The following is a 22,223-nucleotide window of genomic DNA, read 5'->3' as shown; positions in this document are numbered from 1 at the left end:
TATAACTCATGCATGGCCTTTCTTACTGTAAGCAGAATATTTCACCTTTATGATTGAGAAAAGGAATTCATCACTTTCTCAATGCAGTTACATATAAGTTGTTCAATATCACAATTACAATCAATAAACTGTCAGCAATCAGAGAGGAAACAATGGCTGATTTATGTTCACTCATTCAAATTCTCAATAATCTTGAGTCTTTCCAGCATACATCAGTGGACACAGACATTATATGTCTGCTTTTTGTCAACATGTGCAGCATCTGATCTTACTAATGTGGTTGCCAAATTTTGAGATCTTTTATAAATAAACATCTGAAGTTATTTAATAAACCTATATTCATTCACAATGAATTTGATCTGATAACTATTCTTTGTACAAATGAGAATATAAATTAAAATTGTTCTTTTTGTTTTCTTTTATCATTATTTAATAATTTAATTCTCTTTGATTTTTTTCATTTTGTTAAACACTAATTAAAACCAAATCTGTGGTTAAATCTTCTTCAAAATATCGTTCTATCAAATCTATCTAATCTATATTATTAAAAAATATATTTTAAAATACTCTGAATGAGATTACAGTTATTTTTTGTTGATTACATATTATTCACACAACAGCAAAAAATTATTCAAAATGTATTTGTCATGAATCTGGCCGGTGACCTTTGGTCCACTCACCACCAGAGGTCGCCATCTCACTCCACTGACATTACATTGACTGTTCCTCAATATTGACAATGAATGGTGTCACAAGGTAAACTGTTCCCCCTGTTCAAGTTATTCTATTAATGCAAGTTGGGGCGGTATGGGTTGGTGAGTGCATGAGGGGTGGGGTGTTTTTAGGGGGTTTGGTGTTCCCCCTTGGTGGTTATGGGGAATGGCAGTAGGCCTAAATATCACAGAAATCACAGAAAATACAAGGAGAACCCCTTGATAAAAAAATCTCTCCAAGGGTTGTGGAGGGGGGTGTTTGAGGATTATAAATTGCATCAAGGTGAGTGGATCCCCCTCAGTAGAAATCACATTCAGGGCCAGGGGTCCTTGAAAGAGCTTTATAGGCCCCTTCTGGCCTCTGGTCCCCCTGTACACAGTCCCCTTTCTATTTATTTTGAGTTTAAAAATTTTGCAAATATTAATATTTGCATGTAAAACTGATATTATTATATTTAGTTGACTACACTTTGCATTTGATCAAATAAGATAAAAATCTACTGAATCATCCTCAGTTTTCTCTGTCTCAAAAACTCCACAACCATTGGTTGTGGTACATGAAAATAAAGGGTCAGAGATTTTGGTTAGTAGTTGATCTCCTTCAGCTTGACAAAACCAGCTTGTAGATGCTGTTGCTTTCTTCAGCATCTGCTGAGTTCGAGACAGCATCTTTGTATCATTTAGTCAAGGTACTTAATGCAGGTAATCTCTCAAGTAGGCCTTTCTAGAACACTTCCAAATCCACCACTCCAGATGATAAAGCTCTGAGTGCTGCTGTGCCCAGACTTGCCAAGTAAGAAGTTAGTTCATTTTGTAGCACATCACTGAATTGTGGAATGGCTTTGTAACACATTGTCATCCATGAATGCAGTGTTACAAGGTTCAAACACCTTGACCTTGCATTTGTCAACCATGATGCTCATCTGGGCATTTAGAGATTTAGCCAGATTTGTCTCTTTAAGTGTCTCATGAACTCTTACCACCGATGGCAGTGAACATCTGCCACACATCTAGGGATAAAAAATGAGAGTCAAAATGAGGCTAAGCATAAAGTGTTCACACCAATGTTACATGTAATTAAAATTCTGAAAATTAAAACAATAGTATACAGCTAGGCTGTGATATTGTTTGATCTATGATATTTTAAATTGGAAAGAAGGCTGACAGGGCAACGAGGAATAATTTCACTTATACTTAATCTTGTACAGAGATTTGTATTTGATTCAGGCCTACCTCCATTTCCAACTCTACAGGTGCTGGTCATTTAATTAGAATATCTTTAAAAAGTTGATTTATTTCACTAATTCCATTCAAGAAGTGAAACTTGTATAATGTATACATTAATTCCGCACAGACTGATATATTTCAACTGTTTATTTCTTTTAATTTTGATGATTATAACTGACAACTAATGAAAACCCCAAATTCAGTATCTCAGAAAATCAGAATATTGTGAAAAGGTTCAGTATTGAAGACACCTTGTACCACACTCTAATCAGCTAATTAACTCAAAACACCTGCAAAGGCCTTTAAATGGTCTCTTAGTCAAGTTCTGTAGGCTACACAATCATGGGGAAGACTGCTGATTTGAAAGTTGTCCAAAAGACGACTACTGACACCTTGCACAAGGAGGGCAAGACACAAAAGGTCATTGCAAAAGAGGCTGGCTGTTCATAGAGCTCTGTGTCCAAGCACATTAATAGAGAGGCGAAGGGAAGGAAAAGATGTGGTAGAAAAAAAGTGTACAAGCAATAGGGATAACTGCACCCTGGAGAGAATTGTGAAACAAATCCCATTCAAAAATGTGGGGGAGATTCACAAAGAGTGGACTGCAGCTGGAGTCAGTGCTTCAAGAACCACTACGCACAGACGTATGCAAGACATGGGTTTCAGCTGTCGCATTCCTTGTGTCAAGCCACTTTTGAACAACAGATGGCATCAGAAGCGTCTCGCCTGAGCTAAAGACAAAAAGGACTGGACTGCTGCTGAGTGGTCTGAAGTTATGTTCTCTGATGAAAGTAAATTTTGCATTTCCTTTGGAAATCAGGGTCCCAGAGTCTGGAGGAAGAGAGGAGAGGCACAGAATCCACGTTGCTTGAGGTCCAGTGTAAAGTTTCCACAGTCAGTGATGGTTTGGGGTGCCATGTCATCTGCTGGTGTTGGTCCACTGTGTTTTCTGAGGTCCAAGGTCAACGCAGCTGTATACCAGGACGTTTTAGAGCACTTCATGCTTCCTGCTGCTGACCAACTTTATGGAGATGCAGATTTCATTTCCAACAGGACTTGGCACCTGCACACAGTGCCAAAGCTACCAGTACCTGGTTTAAGGACCATGGTATCCCTGTTCTTAATTGGCCAGCAAACTCGCCTGACCTTAACTCCATAGAAACCTATGGGGTATTGTGAAGAGGAAGATGCGATATGCCAGACCCAACAATGCAGAAGAGCTGAAGGCCACTATCAGAACAACCTGGGCTCTCATAACACCTGAGCAGTGCCACAGACTGATCGACTCCATGCCACGCCACATTGCTGCAGTAATTCAGGCAAAAGGAGCCCCAACTAAGTATTGTGTGCTGTACATGCTCATACTTTTCATGTTCATACTTTTCAGTTGGCCAATATTTCTAAAAATCCTTTCTTTGTATTGGTCTTAAGTAATATTCTAATTTTCTAGGATACTGAATTTGATGTTTTCATTAGTTGTCAGTTATAACCATCAAAATTAAAGAAATAAACACTTGAAATGTATCAGTCTGTGTGGAATGAATGTATACATTATACAAGTTTCACTTCTTGAATGGAATTAGTGAAATAAATCAACTTTCTGATGATATTCTAATTATATGACCAGCACCTGTATGAACTCCCCTGTAGAGTCACTGCAAAAAATGTCTTGTTTCCAGCCAAAATTTCTTAAAATTCTTAAATCAAGAAGGATTCTTAGCAAAAGTAATTAATTAATAATTATTTGCTTGTTCTAAGCAAAAACTCACTTAAATTTGATGTATTTTTTTTTTTCTGAAAACAAGACAATCATTTTTGCTTGTCTAGTAAATCCTTCTTGATTTAAGATATTTTGGCTAGAAACAAGACAAAAAATCTAAGTAAGAAAAACTTTTTTTGCAGTGGTCCCGATGAGGTTCATAATGTGGGCCATGCATTTTATGTGCAAGAAGTTTGAGAATAATGACTGAAGTGCAGCAATAAAAGCCGTCTTCATGTAGGTAGCGTTATGAGTGTCAAACAAAATAATGTCTTGATTAGCAATGCTTCACAACAGCCAGGTGAAAGTATCTTGCCAAAAATGCATGCACCAGCATGCATAACTAATCAAGCACTAACATCTTCTCTGTTCATTTAAATAAATACAAACTTCCCTGCATTGCTGTAACAGATGTTTTATGAAAAATTTAATTAATGAAATATTCATTTAAAATCGAAAGGAAGGCCATTTACTTGTTTTCATTACAGTTGTTTGTATTGTTCTTTAAACAGGTTATGTGGATGTAATCTCACTGCTCAGTCTTGTGGGAGTTTATCATTAGTTTTACAATCCTCAAACTCTGTCCTGAGAGAGCTGGACCTGAGTAACAATGACCTGAAGCATTCTGGAGTGAAGCTTCTTACTGATGGACTGAAGAGTCCAAACTGTCAGCTGGAGATTCTGAGGTACATGGTTTTCAATCAAATAAATTAACAAAATACGTAGTGTTTAAACTGTAAAGCCTATATTAATTTACATGCAAGCAGCTCATGATCCAGTGTTTTTAACGTCTCTTTGCATCAAACATCTATTTTATTTTAATCAAACATTTTTTTTGATTGGCCATCCGGATCACCTAATGACTAGATGATGATTATTATTCATTATTATTATTATTATTATTATTATTATTATTATTATTATTATTATTATCATCATCATCATCATCACTCAAGAGAGAACAAAGCAAGAAAATTTCTATGAATGCAATGTCATGAGCACATTCATGGTTTATGTTACACATGTATACAAACAAGCAGCCCCTGAATACAAAAAAAACCTGTTGATGTACATTGCAGATACACTCTTATACTCATGATGCTCCAGTAATGATGTCATAGGCTGTATTTACCCAGTAGATATGTTGTGTTTACACATATGAGTCAGACACCAGTACCACTGATGATGTTCCTCAAAGTGTCAATCCCAGATGTATTGTCTCGTTTCACTCCACAGGGAACCATAATCAAAATTAAACACTTTAGTTATGGAAAAACACCCCACTATGGTTGTTTTACTGTTTGTTCTTTATGTATATGTAGCCTACATTGCAATATACAGGGCCCTCCACTAATATTGGCACCCTTGGTAAATATGAGCAATGACGGCTATGAAAATAAATCTGCTTTGTTTAGCTTTTTGATCTTACATTACAAAAATTCACAAAATGCTAACCTTTCATTGAAGCAAAACAATTAAAATTTTGGGGAAACTTACGTTATGAAATAAATGTTTTTCTCTAACGCATGGTGGGCACAGTTATTGGCACCAGTAGAAATTATAATGAGTAAAATATCTCTGAAGGATATTCCCATTCATTTTTGCAATTATTTAGCACACTAGAATGGCTAGGAGTATGATACTGTCCAGCCATGACTTCCTGTTTCACAGGAATATAAATATGAGGAGCACAAAGGCCAAATTCCCATAATCATCCATCACAAGGAATGAAACCAAATAATATAATTCTGATGTGCAGAACAAGATTGTTGAGCTTCACAAAAGAGAAAGTGGCTGTAAGAAAAGAGCTAAAGCATTGAAAATCCTAATTTCCATCATTAGGACAATAATTAAGAATTCCAATCAACTAAAGATGTTACAAATATGCCAGGAAAAAGATGTGTGTCTATATCGTCCTAATGCATGGTGAGGAGGACCTGTTGAAGTGTCTAAGGACTCTGCAAGGATCACAGCAGGAGAATTGCAGAGATTAATTGAGTCTTGGGGTCAAAAGACTAAAAAAAAAAATAAAATTCAAACAGCTCCTACATCACCACATGTTGTTACTGGAGGGTTTTAAGAAAAATCCTCTTTGCTCATTCAAAAACAAACTCCAGCGTATTTAGTTGTCAGACATGACTTAAATTTCAAATGGGACTGGCTTCTGTGGTCAGATAAAACTAAAAAAAAGAGCTTTCTGGCAGCAAACCCACCAGATGGTTTTGGTGCAGAAAGCACCCCATGCCCACAGTTAAATATACTGTTGGATCTTTAATGTTGTGGGCTTATTTTCCTGCCAGAGGTCCTGGACATCTTGTTCAGATACATGGCATCATGGATTCTAGCAAATGCCAACAGATAAAAAATCTAAATCTGACTGCATCTGTTAGAAGTTCTATAATGAGCTGTGGTTGGATCCTCCATCAGGACAATGATCCAAATCAAACATCAAAATCAACACAAAAATGTGTCACTGAGCATAAAATGAAGCTTCTGCCATTGCCGTCCCAGTTGCCTGACCCGAACCCTATAGATAATGTGTGAGGTGAATGAAGAGAACAAGCACCAGCATGGAGCTGGGAAACTGAAGGATCTGAAGAGTTTCTATATGAAGGAATGGTCTTTAATCTTATGTCAGGTGTTCTCCAAACTTTTCAGGCAATAAAGGAGAAAACTCAGAGCTTTTATCTTGAATAAAACATGTTACAATAATTGGGTGCCAATAATTGCGGTCAACATGAACAAGAGAAAAACATTTATTTCATAATGAGATTTTCCCCCTGCTTTCCATTGTTTTACTTCAATGATAGGTTAGAATTTTGTGATTTTTTTTTTTAATGAAAGATTAAAAGGATAAACAATGCAGATTTATTTTCACAGCCACCTTTGCTCATATTTATCAAGGGTGCCAATATTAGTGGACAGCACTGTATGGTTTCTTTCAGAGTACTAGTAATTTGGATTTGGTAATGTGAATATTTGACTGAATCTGAATTATTTATCCCTGTGAATCAATGAATGAATCTGATCCACATTAAACCTTTTATACAATCGTGATCTGTATGTTGAGACAATATGTGCTGAGCAGCGGTAAAAAACCAGAGCTTTCATTTAGTTGTACCCACATTTTACCTAGTTAATTATTCTAAACTGTATCATAAGTTAAAGAAACTGATTAGTACAAAAAATAATGGGTAAATTGTCCAGGTTTGGTGTTGTCAGGATGATGCTCCATTTCTTTTCTGAGACTTTTATTTTGATATTCTTTTCATCCTGTTGTATCTGAGTTCAAATTTTCTGTGTTTATTTATTTATTTTTTTTTTGAACAAGGTCTGTTTATTTAAGATTTACAATATGCAGAACAAAAAATCAAACAAACAAACAAAAAAAAAAAAACATACCCAACCCAGCCCTTTACCCATCAGGCATAAGATATCAATTACTTAAGAAATACATTGAATACATAAAGACACAATTAAAAAAAAAAAAAACACACATTTTGGGATTGCATTCCTTACTTGAATTTTCCAACAAATGACAAGAAAGGTTGCCAGATTACATAGAATTTCTGGATAGACCCTTGAAGAGAGTACCTAATTTTTTCCAGTTTAAGATATTGCATGATCTCTTTAATCCAATGAAGAAAACTAGGGGGGAAGGGGTCTTTCCATTTGATTAGTATTAATCTTCTGGCAAGTAGTGTCAGAAGGCCAACATTTTACAATCATAGCTACTTAGGTGCATGTTTTGTGCTGTAACACCAAATACAGCAATAAAAGTAGATGGGTTGACTGACAAACCTATTATTTCTGAGAATGCCTCAAAAATCAATTTCCAGAAGTTATACAAGATTGGGCATGTCCAAAACATATGTAGGAGGCTTGCAGGAGCCTGCCTTCATCTGTCACAAATAGGGTCTACCTCTGGTCTAAATTTAGATAACCTAACCTTCGACCAGTGGAGCTGGTGTACTATCTTGAATTGCACAACCACATGTCATTGACATATAGATGATGAATAGATCTGTTTAATGATTTTCTGCCAGGTTACCTCTGAAATTTGTTCATTCAAATCTTCCCATTCATTTTTTAAGTAATCTAAATCTGCTAGGCTATGTTCATTGAGGAGATTATTCATTTTGCTTATGATTTGTTTTAAATCTTTCCCTACTTTAAAAATGGACTCTAACAGAGATGTAGGGGGATATGAAGGAAAACATGAATTGTTAACCAATTCATCAAAAGATGCAAAAGTATTATATATATATAGATCTTGTAATATATTGATTCCACTCTTAACCCAAATATCAAAGGCTTTATCTAATATTGCAGGGGTAAACATCTAAAGAAATGGGACCTGGACTATGAAATGATTTTCTAAACTGATTCAAATGTTTTAGGGACTGTGTCAAAAGATGCAAAAGACAGGATCAAGCATTGGAAGTTCAGAGCTTAAAGAGGATATATTCCAAGTTAAGCCACTTAAGGGCACCAGGGCTATCACTTCCCCTCATCCAGTAAGTCAGTCCTCTAATATTAGCCGCCCAAATATAACAAAAATTTGGAAGTGCCATGCCACCTGATTAAGGGGGCTTTTGTAAAATACTTTTTTTTATCTGATTTTTGTTATTCCAGATGAATGTTGATATGAGCCTATCTATGGAGTTGAAAAAGTATTTGGTCAAAAAATGAAACAAATAAAGGAACTTATGCAATACATTCATCTTAATAGTATTAATTCTTCCAGTTAGAGAGAGAGTTAGCAGATCCCATCCTTTAATATCTTGTTTCAGACCTTCTATCAAGGGAAGGAAATTAGCTTTATAGAGGTCCTTGTAATTATGTGTAGCCCAGATTCCTAAATATTGAATGTTTTTTGTGGTAATTTTGAAAGGAATCGAACTGAAAGTGATACATTTGGCAGCTGTATTAATTGGCATTCATTCGCTTTTTTGAAGATTTATTTTATAGCCAGATATCCTACTAAATCTTTCCAATATGTTCAATAATTTATGGAAACCTGGCATTGGATCTGATAGGTATAATAATAAGTCATCTGCATAGAGCGAAATTTTACACTCTATTTCTCCCCTACGAATTCCTTTAATAGAATATATGGCTATTGCCAGTGGCTCGATTGCAATGGCAAACAAAAGCGGGGACAGAGGGCAGCCTTGTCTGGTGCCTCTCTGTAAACTAAATAGGGCAGATCTATTATTGATGGTGCGAACTCCTGCCATTGGAGAGGAATAGAGGGTTTTAATCCACGATATGAAATTAGGGCCAAAACCAAATTTTCCCAAAGTGCAGAAAAGGTAGTCCCACTCCACCCGATCAAATGCCTTTTCAGCATCAAGCGATACCAAAACCTCTGGTATGTCGGGTGGTGAGGGACTATAAATAATATTTAAAAGACTCCTAATATTAAAAAAAGAGTACCAGTTCTTTATAAAGCCAGTCTGATCTGACGAAATAATCTGATGGGAACAAGCATCTCGAGACGTCAGGCTAGCAGTTTTGCAAGAATCTTAACATCTGTGTTTAAGAGGAAAATCGGACAATAGGAACCACACTGAGATGGACTCTTATCTTTCTCCAAAATAAGAGAAATAGTTGCTTCACGCATAGTTGGGGGGAGAGAATTTGAGAACAAAGATTCTTTAAATACAGTAAGGAGCAAAGGGGCAAGTTTCTCTGAAAATTTTTTAAAGAACTGCCACGTTGCATACTTCTAATTGCATCTATAATCTCTTCTACCACAATATCTTTGTCTAGATCAGATGCCAAATCTGGGTTCAACTTGGGAATATCCAAACTATGAAAAAAATTGTCTATATCAGATTTATCATCTGGTGGTTCTGAAGCATAAAGGGTAGCATAATAGCGATGGAAACATGAGTTTATCTCCACATGATCTATGTGTTTTTGGCCTTGTTCATCATTAATTTCCAAAATATACTGATTAGCAGTCTTCTGACACAACTGATGTGATAAAATTTTCCCAGCCCTTTCCCCGTGTTCATAAGAAATATGTCTAGATTTTAGAATAAGGTTTTCTGCTTGACATGTCGAGAGGAGATCAAACTCTGTCTTAAGAATCAGACGTTGTTTAAGTATATCATCAGATGGTGAATAGCTGTATCTAAGATCTAATTTCAAAATATTGTCCGTCAGCTGTCTAAGGCGTTCAGCAGTGGCTTTGCTCTGCATTGAACCATAAGAAATGATCTGCCCCCTTAAATATGCTTTCAATGTTTCCCAAATTTTTAAAAAAGACATCCCCGGGGTCTTATTGTGGGACAGAAAGAGATCAATCTCTGATTTGATGAAGCTGACAAAGATTTCAACCAGAAGAAGTTTATCATTGATAAAAAAATAATCTATTCATGAAAATGAGTTATGAACTGGAGAAAAAAAGAGTAACCCCTAGAAGTAGGGTTCCTGAACCCCCAGATGTCAGTTAAACCATATGTCTAAAGAAAAAGATTTACTGTTTGAGAAGACTTGGATTCAGGGCAGATACTCGATGAACTGCAATCTAGTTTTGGAGAAAGGGCACAATTTATATCTCCCCCTAAGATAAGGTGGTGAGTATCTATATTGGAAATTTGGGAAAAGGTATTAGTAAACAAAATATTATCATCCCAGTTTGGGGCATAAATGTTCATTAGAATAACAGGGAGTCCATATAATCTGCCCATCACAATGATAAAACGTCCCATGGGGTCTGAGTCTATATTGTACATTACAAATGGTATATTCTTACACACTATAATTGCTAATTAAAGCTTGAATGAAATGTTTGCCCTATCCATCCTCCTGTTAGTCTAGATTGGTCTGTTACCCGGAGATGGGTTTCTTGGAGAAACGCTATGTCAAGCCTTCAAATAATCAAGGTGTAATGTAATTTTTTTTTTTTTTTTTCATTTCACAGGATGATTTAAAGATTTTACATTCCAACTAATAAAATTAATCATGCACCCTGCACTTCCCATTGAACTGGTGTTAGCCATTAAAAAAATTAATAAACAAAACACTAAGATTACAACCCCATAAACAGGACAATGAGACTTTGAATTAAAAAGACAAAAAATAAACCATTTAAACAAATTAAGTCTGATAGGTCCCCAAGCCCAGAAAAGTCCAAATGTCTCTTATAACTGTTTAAATGGAGCGAATGATATCTCTGTGCTTTCACCTTTTAAGGAAAATAAAAAATGGAGATGTATATTCAAAGTTCTATATTATGAGACCAAGGATCTGGATAGTAAATTAGAAGAAGCCTCAATGTTTTAAGCACTTGTCATTGTCAAAATATGAGAAAGGCAAAGTCCAAAAAAAAAAAACCTGAATGGTGTCACGGTCACTTTGCTGTTTCCTCATTTTGAATCATGGACTTCACGTACACCATTGCTTTCTCCGGATCCAAAAATTCCTTACTGTCTCCCTTGTAAGAAATTCGAAATCGAGTTGGAAACATTTTCCCGTATCGAACATCATGTTTGCCTCAGAGCAAATTCCGAACATCATTGAAAGCAGCCCGCACTCTGGCCACATTCGCGGTGTAGTCTAGAAAGATGGCTATTGGCTCACCTTTGTATCAGAGCGGCCCTTGTTCTCGGGCTCGGCCGAGGACTTCTACACAATCCTGGTAATAGTGGAGTTTGGCGATAATCACCCAGGGCTTTCCGTATGGCTTTTTAGGTGTTAGACATCTGTGCGAACAGTCTATTAGGATGTCTTTCTCTAGGCTTAAAACTTCTTTCAGCAGCTTGGAGACTGCAACAGTAGAACTCGAACCGGTCACCTCTGGAATACCTGCAATGGATTGCATCTCCGCATCCTTCCCTCCAAATCGTCGTTCTTTTCCTTTAGACTAGCCAACTCTGTTTTAACTTCTGCAACTATTGTCTGTAATGAAGCAATCTCGTCCGACCATGTTGACACTCTTACTTCCACATCACGGAGAGCGGTCTTCATATTATCCATTTCAGTACGGATCGCCGCTGTGTTGTTCACAATTTCTGACTTTACATCTTTAAGCTCGTTCTTAAGAAAGCCGAAATCCTCAGAAAGAGCATTTTTAAGTTCCGCCCTGATAACAACCGAGATATCCTCTTTCAAAGAGGCTAAAATGTCTGATTTCCAATTCTCTGTATCCATAACCGATTTATGCTGTGGAATGGGAGGCGAGTCGCCGGAGGCGGTGGCGTACTCGTGTCGAGGATGTCTCTGGCCTAGTGCTCACAGCGCCGCTGTATTTATATTTACACAGGTTACTCGCCATTAAAGTAGCTGACACGGATATCAGATGGGTCTTACGGGTATTAAAAAACAATGTCCACAATTAGTTTGCCGAAAATGCATTATAAAATAATAATTTTAAAGGAAGCTAGACAGGAGCTAATCTCCACACGTCTTATTTCATTGTATGCTCACCAGCACCCCCCAGTGCTTATTTTTTGTCTTTTATCTTGTTGGTTCTTAAGTATGTTTTCATTTGTTTTAATAATTGCTGTTTGTCTACTATGTCTAGTCTAGTTCTTAATTATCTTGTTTATTTATACTCCTTGGTTTCTTCAGGTCATAGTGCATGTTTGTTAGCTGTTTTGTTGTGATTATTTTTTTCTTCGTCTTTGGACCCTTTTGGACATTTTCTTTAAGTGAAATTAATACAAACTTGCTGTAATTGGATCCACTCTTCTATACCTGCATTGCTGCAACAGGTGTTTTATAAAGAACTGAATTACTGAAACATATATCTTAAATCTAAAGGAAAGCCTTTTACTTGTTTTCAATATAGTTGTTTGTTTTGTTCTTTACACAGGCTATGTGGATGTAATCTCACTGCTCAGTCCTGTGAAAGTCTGTCTTCAGCTTTACAATCCTCCAACTCAAACATCCTGAGAGAGCTGGACCTGAGTAACAATGACCTGCAGGATTCTGGGGTGAAGCTTCTCTCTGATGGACTGAAGAGTCTAAAGTGTCAGCTGGAGATTCTGAGGTAAATGGTTTCAATACAATAAATAAGCAAAGTGTGTTTATCAAATTGTAAAGCTTGTGATGTAATTTGATATAAATTTGATATGATTATACAGTGCGGCACTATGTTTATGCTCATGCAAAAAGCTTATGGTCCATTGTTTTCAATGTCTTTCTGGATTTGAAAATATGTTGTATCAAACATCTGCCCTTTTATTTGATTGGCCATCCTAATCACCAGCTGACTTGACATGTACTGTTAGACAGCTGTTTAAATGTTTTTGTCATCCAAACAAATAGCTAATATGTGTGTAATGGAGTGCAGCAGAGCAGCATGAAGAATATCTAATATTAACTTCTTAGCATTCCTATAAAATGTAACTACACATCGGGCAGTACAGTGGAACACTAACATGTTAACATCAAATCAGGGCTCTACACTTACTTTTCTTTTTAGTAGCACTTGTACTATTCAGGAGAGTGTTCTGATCAGTATTGCGAGATGACTCCTTCACTCAAAGTGATTTAAAGGGTCTTTTTTTATATCTTTGTAATGGCATTTTTTCTTCAAAAAACAGAGTGTTGTTTTATGTCAAATTCAAAGTGTTATAATTAATTTCTAATTAGAATAAGTTACCAATCAAATGAAATCAGTATTAACAAAATTAATTTGCACTACAGAGGTGGCAAAGAAGAACTTAAAAGTGGCATGTAGGTTTGTTTACAGATTTTAATGAGGCTCAGAGGTGACAAATATTATTTCTATAAATATTAAATGATGGTACTTTAAAAATGAAATTAAAACTGCCTGCAAGTGGCGTCAAGTCACTGATTTTATGACTGAATCATTTTTCAGTTGATTCCTTTAAAAAGTTGATTCATTCAGGAAAGGATGAATGTCTTAATAAATGGGTAACTGAATCATTGACTTACTAGATTTGTTTAAAACGCATGTTCATTTACAAAACAAAACAACTGTGTTTGCTTGGAGATGTGCGGTGGCTTAGCTATGATTTTGTTTGAAACTTTTTGTTAACGAAATAGAGCAAGATCAGGCAATAGTGTTAAGGCCAGACAATGTAAGTCACTTAATATTAACTTCTTGTTTATTGAACTTTGTATTAAATCAATATCAGATTTGCAAACTCCTTAACAGTTAATAAAAGTTGTCACTCATCTTAGTTCATCATGATCTCACAAAGTTAGATTTTAATTAATGAAGCTCCATACACTGCACAATGAATCTCTTATGTACACCATGTCTACACTTAGTTTGTTATAATGAGAGGATTTGTGAGTTGGCATAACTCAGCACTGAACAAAACTTTGGTGTTTTGAGCAGTGAGTGGATTCTGATTAACACTGTGTTCAAGTAATGAGATATGAGATATAAGAGAAATGTCTGTGATACATTACCTAACACTCCAAAAATGTGCTGACAGTAAAAACCTCTGAAGCTTCCCTGAGTGTAAACACAAATATACTGATTGAGTCAGTCGCACTGGTGCTCCTAAATATTTTTACATGGTAAGTAGTAGTTGCTTACCACTAATTACAAATACCATTTTCAATAGTCGTCATACCCACAATCTCTGTGCAGTGTAAACAATGAGTGACGTGTAAATGCAGATCGCTTCAGGCGCTTGCATATACTAAGCCAGAGCATGTACACGTCACGCACCAGATGCTGTGTGCACTTAGGACTGTAGGACTAGCGGTGAATCAGGGGTAAAAAATGATATAAATACTGTTCCATTTTTTTCTTGAAAACTCCGTGGAAAAAACGAGTTAGATAAATTTGGTTTTGTTTGTGTGGGTTTTTCTTTTAAAAGTTCCATTTTTTATGACTGACTACAATGGTTTGACTTAAAAATCTTCGTTTTTGTTCTACTGAAGAAACAAAGTCACCTACATCTTGGATGCCCTGGGGGGGAAAGCAGAGTGTCACGTATGCACAGGGAGGAGACCAGAGACAGGAGTAAATAGAATAACCATCGGGTTTATTAACAGTTTGCAAAGTGAACAGAATGCTGAAAGTAAATATAGCGAGGTAGCTTATCTGACAGTCCTTGTAATAATGTTGGTTGAGCAGTCAAAGGGGAAGAGCAGAGCAGATGAGATGCACACCAAAAAATCTGGAGACCATAGGGTCTGGAGCTAGCGCAGGGGAAGTGAACGGTAGACCAGACAAGGATTGAATGAGGAGAGAGTCTATTTATAGGGCATGGTAATTGGATTCAGGTGTGCATGATTAGAACTCCAGTGAGGCAGAACGAGTGGGTGGTGCTGTGAGTGACATGGCTGATGGAGGTGGCTGTGGTGAATGCCTGATACAGAGAAACATCAAATTTTAATTTTTGGGTAAACTATCCCTTTAAGAACAAACAGAAGCTGATATCTTCAGTAATAGGTGGAAATAATACACAAAGGGCAATTTCACTCTTCACCTATTAGTCCATTTTTTTTATGTGATTAATACAAATGAGAAAATATAGAAAATGACATCAAATAGATAAAAACATAAAGTTACTTTAAACTGTGTTTTTAAGTGATGTTTTTCCAGTAACACTGGTGACAACTCTGGACAGGATTTCCATCATATGATTTATAATGTGTATAATGTAGATTTTTTTCATTATACATTTGTTTATAACACAACCATATAGGAATAATTCATGGCTAAAATGTGTGAAAGACATTTGTCTGATTGTCACATGGACTATTACTGTGTTTTCAGATTGTCTGGCTGTATGGTGACAGAGAAAGGCTGTCGTTATGTGTTTTCAGCTCTGAGTTCAAACCCCTCACACCTGAGAGAGCTGGATCTGAGCTACAATCACCCAGGAGATTCAGGAGTCAAACTACTCACTGAAAAACTGTTGGATTCGACCTGCTCACTGGACAAACTCAAGTATGTGTACCAGGAAGATTTTAGACTTTTCTATTTCAACTCCGCAGTGACTATGTGCTATATATATATATACTGTACACATATACTCATATTTACATATTATACATGTACACACACACACACATTTATATACTGTGTGAAAGTCTTAGGCTACTAGTCTTTTCACCAGATAAAAATATGGTTTAATGTGTTATTTCTATCTTCTGCTGTAGTGTCAGTAGAACATATCAGTTTATATTTCCAAACATTCATTTTGCCATTAATTGTAATAATTCATTCAGATTTTTGTTTGCACAAGGAGTCTGACAACATTCAGTGCTCCACACAGAGATCTGATCCCATCATCATCTGGAATGACATGAAGAAACAAAAAACTGAGACAATCCAGTTGAACTGTGATAATGTCTCCATAGTGCTTTAAGAAACTTACCTGGAAAACTAAGTGTACCTTTTCTGATTCTTCATGTCATTCCAGACAGACTGAATGATGATGGGACCAGATCTCTGTGTGGAGCACTGGCTGTTATTACTTACAATTAATAGAGATAGAAGATAGAAATAGGACAGAAATAACTGACATTAAACCATTCTCTCTCTCTCTCTCTCTCTCTCTCTCTCTCTCTCTATATATATATATATATATATATATATATAATGATTCATTTTTTCAGTTTAACATATTTAAAATATTTAACACAGTTAATGCAGGGGCAGGGATAGGGTTAGACACTCCACTCACAACTAGGCCTGTCGTGTTTATTAAATAACGTCCGATTGCGGTTATTTCATCTAACCATGGTCAATTGAGACAGCCGTGATTATTGTGCATGGAGGCATTATGTTTTGTTTATGTTTGTTCATGCTGCTTCACAGAGTGCGTGCTGTCTGTTTCCATGATCACTCATTACAAGTACTTTTTGGGCTTGTTGTTTAAACTCAGATGGAGAAGCAATTGGGTTCATGGAGCTATCAAACTAAGCAGACACGAGTCAGTATATTTTGGTCTTATTTTTAGCCTAAAGCATTTGGATTTACTTCATTTTTTATGGTTTCTACCAAGATCAAAACATCTTATACTACTATTTCAGCTATTCCGTTTTGTATGTAATGGCAAAGTGATATTATTTTGTTTAGTTTTTTTTTTAAGTTAATTTATAAAAATGTTTGGAGCATGTTTTGTTTGTTAAATGTTTTTATTTTAAAAAGTAATGAACAGCGGCCAGCGGAAGACTGTTTTGTTAGATCAATTTGTCTTCTCAAATCATCACGACTTGCCTAAAATAAAATCTATAGATGTAAAACAGTTCAAGTATATAACAATACTAGTTTAAACATTAAACCTAGATAAATGTGCGCTATTAGGTGCATATCCAAACATTTGTGCAGGGAGTGGCAGCTGAAGCACGCTTTGACATGGAGGCGCCACTTGATTTTTTTTTTTTTTTTTTTCAGTGGAAAATTTTAAAACAATTTACAATTGAACATTTTTCTCACAAAGGTAAGAGTAATACATCATTTGGAACTGTAATTGGTCCACTTTTATTTGTGTGCACACACAATATTAACAAAACGTTACAAACAGTGCTTTTATAAAGCTTTCTGCTGCCTCGTTCTTGAACAAGAGCGCTTCACAAAAATTAACTTGGTAAATACATGCCTCACAGACATTATAAATATATATATATATATATATATATATATATATATATACTAAATATAAATAGAAAGCTGTAAATTATTGCTTAAAAAAATAAAATAAATCGAAAACAAAAACTTTTTCATTATGTAAATCACAAAGATGCATTTCTTTCTAAAAGCGCGTCCAAAGAGGAGATTGCAAATCAGGATCTTTGCGACATTGACCCTAGGGTCGTAAAAAAGTTCTGTACTTGGACTCAAGTAGACTATTATATAAATACATCAAGGCACGATTTTGGGACATTCTAAAATGTAAAACACTGTAGGACTAAATCCAGTACACACCTTATATACCAGAATAGCCCAGTATATAAACGTAACCCGCTAAATTGCACGTTAAGCGTATCCCCCAGAAAAAAAACTTAACGGGATAATAGAGTATAAAAGACCGAAGTTTGTGATACATTTTAAATGTAGGAAAGCAGGTAAGCCCCGAATATGAATAGAAAGCTCTAAATTGCATGTTAAGCCTTTTCCTTCCATAAAGAAAACGCGGCTTTATGAAGACGTTGATAAAAAAAAAAGACCAAATATGGAATTATTAAAAATATATTCAATGTACCTTAGCTTAATATAAGAAGACAGTGATATAAAAAGCCAAAATTTTATATTTTATTAAAAATAGGCAGTTAATGAAGTAATCCATTAAACCAGTGGTTCTCAAATGTTCCAGTAGGTGGCGGCATGTCACTGTCTTAATGACAGGTGTTTAGACAGCGAGACGAAGAAAAGTCCATAAACAGGCGAGGGTCGATCAGCGGCGTACGTAATCCAATGGGCGAGGCAGGAGAATGGTCAGACAGGCAAGAGTCACAAAGGCAGGTGGCGAGACAGACTAAACAAAAATAACGAGGCTAGGTCACAAGACAGGAAAACAAGAAACAGGATAACCAGGAAACGCTTTGTATGAATGCTAAACACAGTTCAATACTCGGCAAAGTGTAACAGGAAGACCGGGGCTTTTATACTGTCTCTGATTGGGCGCAGGTGATGGGAGCAGTGGCTGATGGATAATGTAGTCTGGGGTGTAAAGCAACAGTCAGTGTGAGATAGGGTGAGAGTGACATCTGGTGGTGAGCAGACCGCGGAACATTGACCAGATTCGTGACAGGCACATTTTTGTTCACTATGATTTTTTCATGTCGATATTGGAATGTACAAAGCCTGGTTAATTTAATGGTTTAGCTGCAAATACATTGCGAATATGGAAACATTTGGATTTGTGCTGAAGGAGAGCGATACGTGAGCCCATACTTTCAGTTTCGCTTTAAATTATTTCTTTTAGCTTATTTATAGCTAAATAAGCTTAAACCTATTATTATATACTGCATCTTATATTTATTTATTAAAAATAAATAAGTTATATATATATATATATATATATATATTTTTTTTTTAATTTGTCCATTAGCTTCCCTTAATCGTTGTATCCTAAATGTGTTCTGTGGGGAGAAAAGACATTAGCAATTGCATTTATGACTGCTTTATTGAGAGTAATGCTTATATTTATTTTTTTTATTAAAATAATTTATTAATACTGAATTGGGCCTCCGCTGTCACTGTTTTAGTACAATAATCCACATTAAGCATTTTAGAATGTTCCAAAATCATGCCTTAAACTATAAGCAATTAAATGACAGTATTTCTATAATAGGCCACTTGAGTTCAAGTTCAGTATAAAACTTATAAGAGCCGCTCTGTTGTGAACATACTGAGCTGACTAAACAGGAAGTGTTTGTCCGAACTCAGTTTTGCGAGAGAATGCAAATTTTCTTGAGGAACGCAAATGTTTTGCGAGAGAACGCAAAAAATTCTGAAAAATATTTTTCCTCCACTCTTAATTTTTTTTTCACTCACTCTGATTTTTTTCACCACCATGTCCCTTAAGGGGCTCCATACAATTGTGCCCCTGATTCACGATGCTACGAATCAGTAATGGATCGTTCTTGAACTATTCTTTCATTTTGAATGAATCTTTAATGTGACTCGGGAGGTCCAAGTTGGTAAAACGATCTGAACTTCCCATCACTACTACGAATCACATGTAAGTTCATCGTCTTTGTACTGAGTATGGCGAAATACTTCATCTTATTTTCTCCTACAACTTCAGAATTGTCCGACATTGTTGTACCTTTTTGTTTGTAAACAACGTTTGACTAACTTGCACTTTCTTAGTCTTTGCGTGTTCGCTCTGTAAACACTGGGTCTGTAGTTCCACCTACATTCTGCGTGACCTTTCGACATGATTCAATACATACCGTCGTGAACGCACATACCAGAACCTGTGCTACACAAGATTTTGTGCTAAAAAAATAAACACATTTTTATTTTCTGAAAAAAATGACAGATCGTTTTACTAGATAAGACCCTTCTTCCTCAGCTGGGATCATTTAGAGCCCTTTGATGCTGCATTTAAAGATTTGGTAGCCATTGACTGCCATTATATGACTGACAGACTACAACGGTTTGAGTTAAAAAATTTAAATTGTGTTCTACTGAAGAAACAAAGTCACCTACATCTTGGATGCCCTGGGGGGAAAGCAGAGAAACATCAAATTTTCATTTTTGGGTGAACTATCCCTTATAAACAATAATAAACAGAAGCTGATTTCTTCAGTAATAGGTGGAAATAATACACAAAAGGCAATTTCACTCTTCACCTATTAATCCGTTTTTTTTTTACGTGATTAATAGAAAATAAGAAAATATATAAAATGACATCAAATAGATAAAAACAGAAAGTTGTTTTAAACTGTGTTTTTAAGTGATGTTTTTCCAGTAACACTGGTGACAACTCTGGACAGCATTTCCATCATATGATTTATAATGTGTATAATTTTTCATTTTACGTTTGTTTATAACACAACTATATAGGAATAATTCATGGCTAAAATGTGTGAAAGAGATTTATCTGATTGTCACATGGACTATTGCTGTGTTTTAGATTGTCTGGCTGTATGGTGACAGAGAAAGGCTGTCGTGATGTGTCTTCAGTTCTGAGTTTAAACACCTCACACCTGAGAGAGCTGGATCTGAGCTACAATCACCCAGGAGATTCAGGAGTCAAACTACTCACTGAAAAACTGTTGTATTCAACCTGCTCACTGGACAAACTCAAGTATGTCTACCAGGAAGATTTTAGACTTTTCTATTTCAGCCCCTCAGTGACTATGTGCTATATATATATATACTGTACACATATACTCATATTTGCATATTATACGTATATACACACACATACACACACATTTATATACTGTGTGGAAATCTTAGGCTACTAGTATTTTCACCAGCTAAAAATATGGTTTAATGTGTTATCTCTATCTTCTGCTGTAGTGTCAGTAGAAAATAACAGCCAGTGCTCCACACAGAGATCTGATCCCATCATCATCTGGAATGACATGAAGAAACAAAAAACTGAGACAATTCAGTTGAACTGTGATAATGCCTCCAAGGTGCTTCAAGAAACCTCCTGCAAAACTACCGGAAAAGTGTACATTTTCTGTTTCTTCATTTCATTCCAGACAGACTGAATGATGATGGGATCAGATCTCTGTGTGGAGCACTGGCTGTTATAACCTACAATTAATAGAGATAGAAAATAGAAATAAGACAGAAATAACTGTCATTAAACCATTCTCTCTCTCTCTCTCTCTCTCTCTATATATATATATAATGATTATTTTTTTTCAGTTTAACATATTTAAAATATTTAACACAGTTAACACAGGGGCAGGGATAGGGTTAGACACTCCACTCACAACTAGGCCTGTCGCATTTATTAAATAACGTCTGATTGCGGTTATTTCATCTAACTACGGTCAATTGAGACAGCCGTGATTATTGTGCACAGAGGCATTGTGTTTTGTTTATGTTTGTTCATGCTGCTTCACAGAGTGTGTGCTGTCTGTGTTGCCATGATCAGTCATTACAAGCACTTTTTAGGCTTGTTGTTTAAACTCAGATGGAAAAGCAATCAGGTTTATGGAGCTATCAAGCTCCATCAGACACGAGTCATTATATTTTGATCTTATTTTTAGCCCAAAGCATTTGGATATACTTTGTTTTTTATGGTTTCTACCAAGATCAAAACAGCTTATACTACTATTTCAGATATCCCGTTTTGTATGTAATGGCAAAGTGATCATATTTTGTTTAGTTTTTCTTTATTAAGTTAATTTAGAAAAACGTTTGGAGCACGTTTTGTTTGTTAAATGTTTTTATTTTAAAAAGTAATGAACAGCGGCCAGCGGAAGATTTTATTGGTCAATTTGCCCTGTCAAATCATCACGACTTGCCTAAAATAAAATCTATAGATCAGTTCCAAGTATATAACAATACTAGTTTAAACATTAAACCTAGATAAATGTGTGCTATTAGGCGCATATCCAAATTTTTATGCGGGGAGTGGAAGCTGAAGTGTGCTTTGACATGGAGGCGCCACTTGATTTTTTTTTTTTTTTTTTTTCAGTGGAAAATTTACAATTTAACATTTTTCTCACAAAGGTAAAAGTAATACATCATTTGGAACTGTAAATGGTCCACTTTTCTTTGTGTGCACTCACAATATTAACAAAACGCTACAAACAGTGCTTTTATAAAGCTTTCTGCCGCCTCGTTCTTGAACAGGAGCGCGAATCCAAATAATTACGATATGGAAACTGTAATACAACAACCTTTCAACAAAACAATATGAATTGGGGGCCAATGTTTACTAACTAGTGTGACACAGACATTATTAACTGATATTTTCTCCATGTTTTTGGGCATTTGTTACATGTTTAGTAACAAGGAAGGTAGGGGAGTGATAGAATGGGGAATAAAATCCAATAAATATCTTGGGTCAGATGGGTTAATACACTAACAGTTCTTGATCTATTGTTTAAACAGTTTCAAAGAAAATTAAATTGTCAGTATACTTCATACTAATGAA

General features: G+C 35.7%; 1 protein-coding gene across 1 annotated transcript; it reads left to right on the top strand.

Moving 5' to 3' along the window:
- Nucleotides 1-739: 739 nt before the first annotated feature.
- On the top strand, nucleotides 740-21,318 carry LOC127159219 (ribonuclease inhibitor-like). Its single transcript, XM_051102109.1, has 6 exons — nucleotides 740-756; nucleotides 4,212-4,385; nucleotides 12,527-12,703; nucleotides 20,235-20,482; nucleotides 20,627-20,783; nucleotides 21,255-21,318. Exons 1-6 carry the CDS (start codon nucleotides 740-742, stop codon nucleotides 21,316-21,318), a joined length of 837 nt encoding a protein of 278 aa, XP_050958066.1.
- Nucleotides 21,319-22,223: the final 905 nt, after the last annotated feature.

Source organism: Labeo rohita, unplaced genomic scaffold (assembly GCF_022985175.1).
Source record: "Labeo rohita strain BAU-BD-2019 unplaced genomic scaffold, IGBB_LRoh.1.0 scaffold_200, whole genome shotgun sequence".
NCBI classification, from domain to species: domain Eukaryota; kingdom Metazoa; phylum Chordata; class Actinopteri; order Cypriniformes; family Cyprinidae; genus Labeo; species Labeo rohita.
The sequence above is the reverse complement of the archived record's forward strand: the minus strand, read 5'-3'. Positions and strand labels throughout refer to the sequence as shown.

Coding starts and splice junctions, on each gene's coding strand:
- LOC127159219 (XM_051102109.1), top strand. Junction 4,386..12,526: donor TGTCAGCTGGAGATTCTGAG/GTACATGGTTTT, acceptor TTCTTTACACAG/GCTATGTGGATGTAATCTCA. Junction 20,483..20,626: donor GTGCTATATATATATATACT/GTACACATATAC, acceptor CTTCTGCTGTAG/TGTCAGTAGAAAATAACAGC.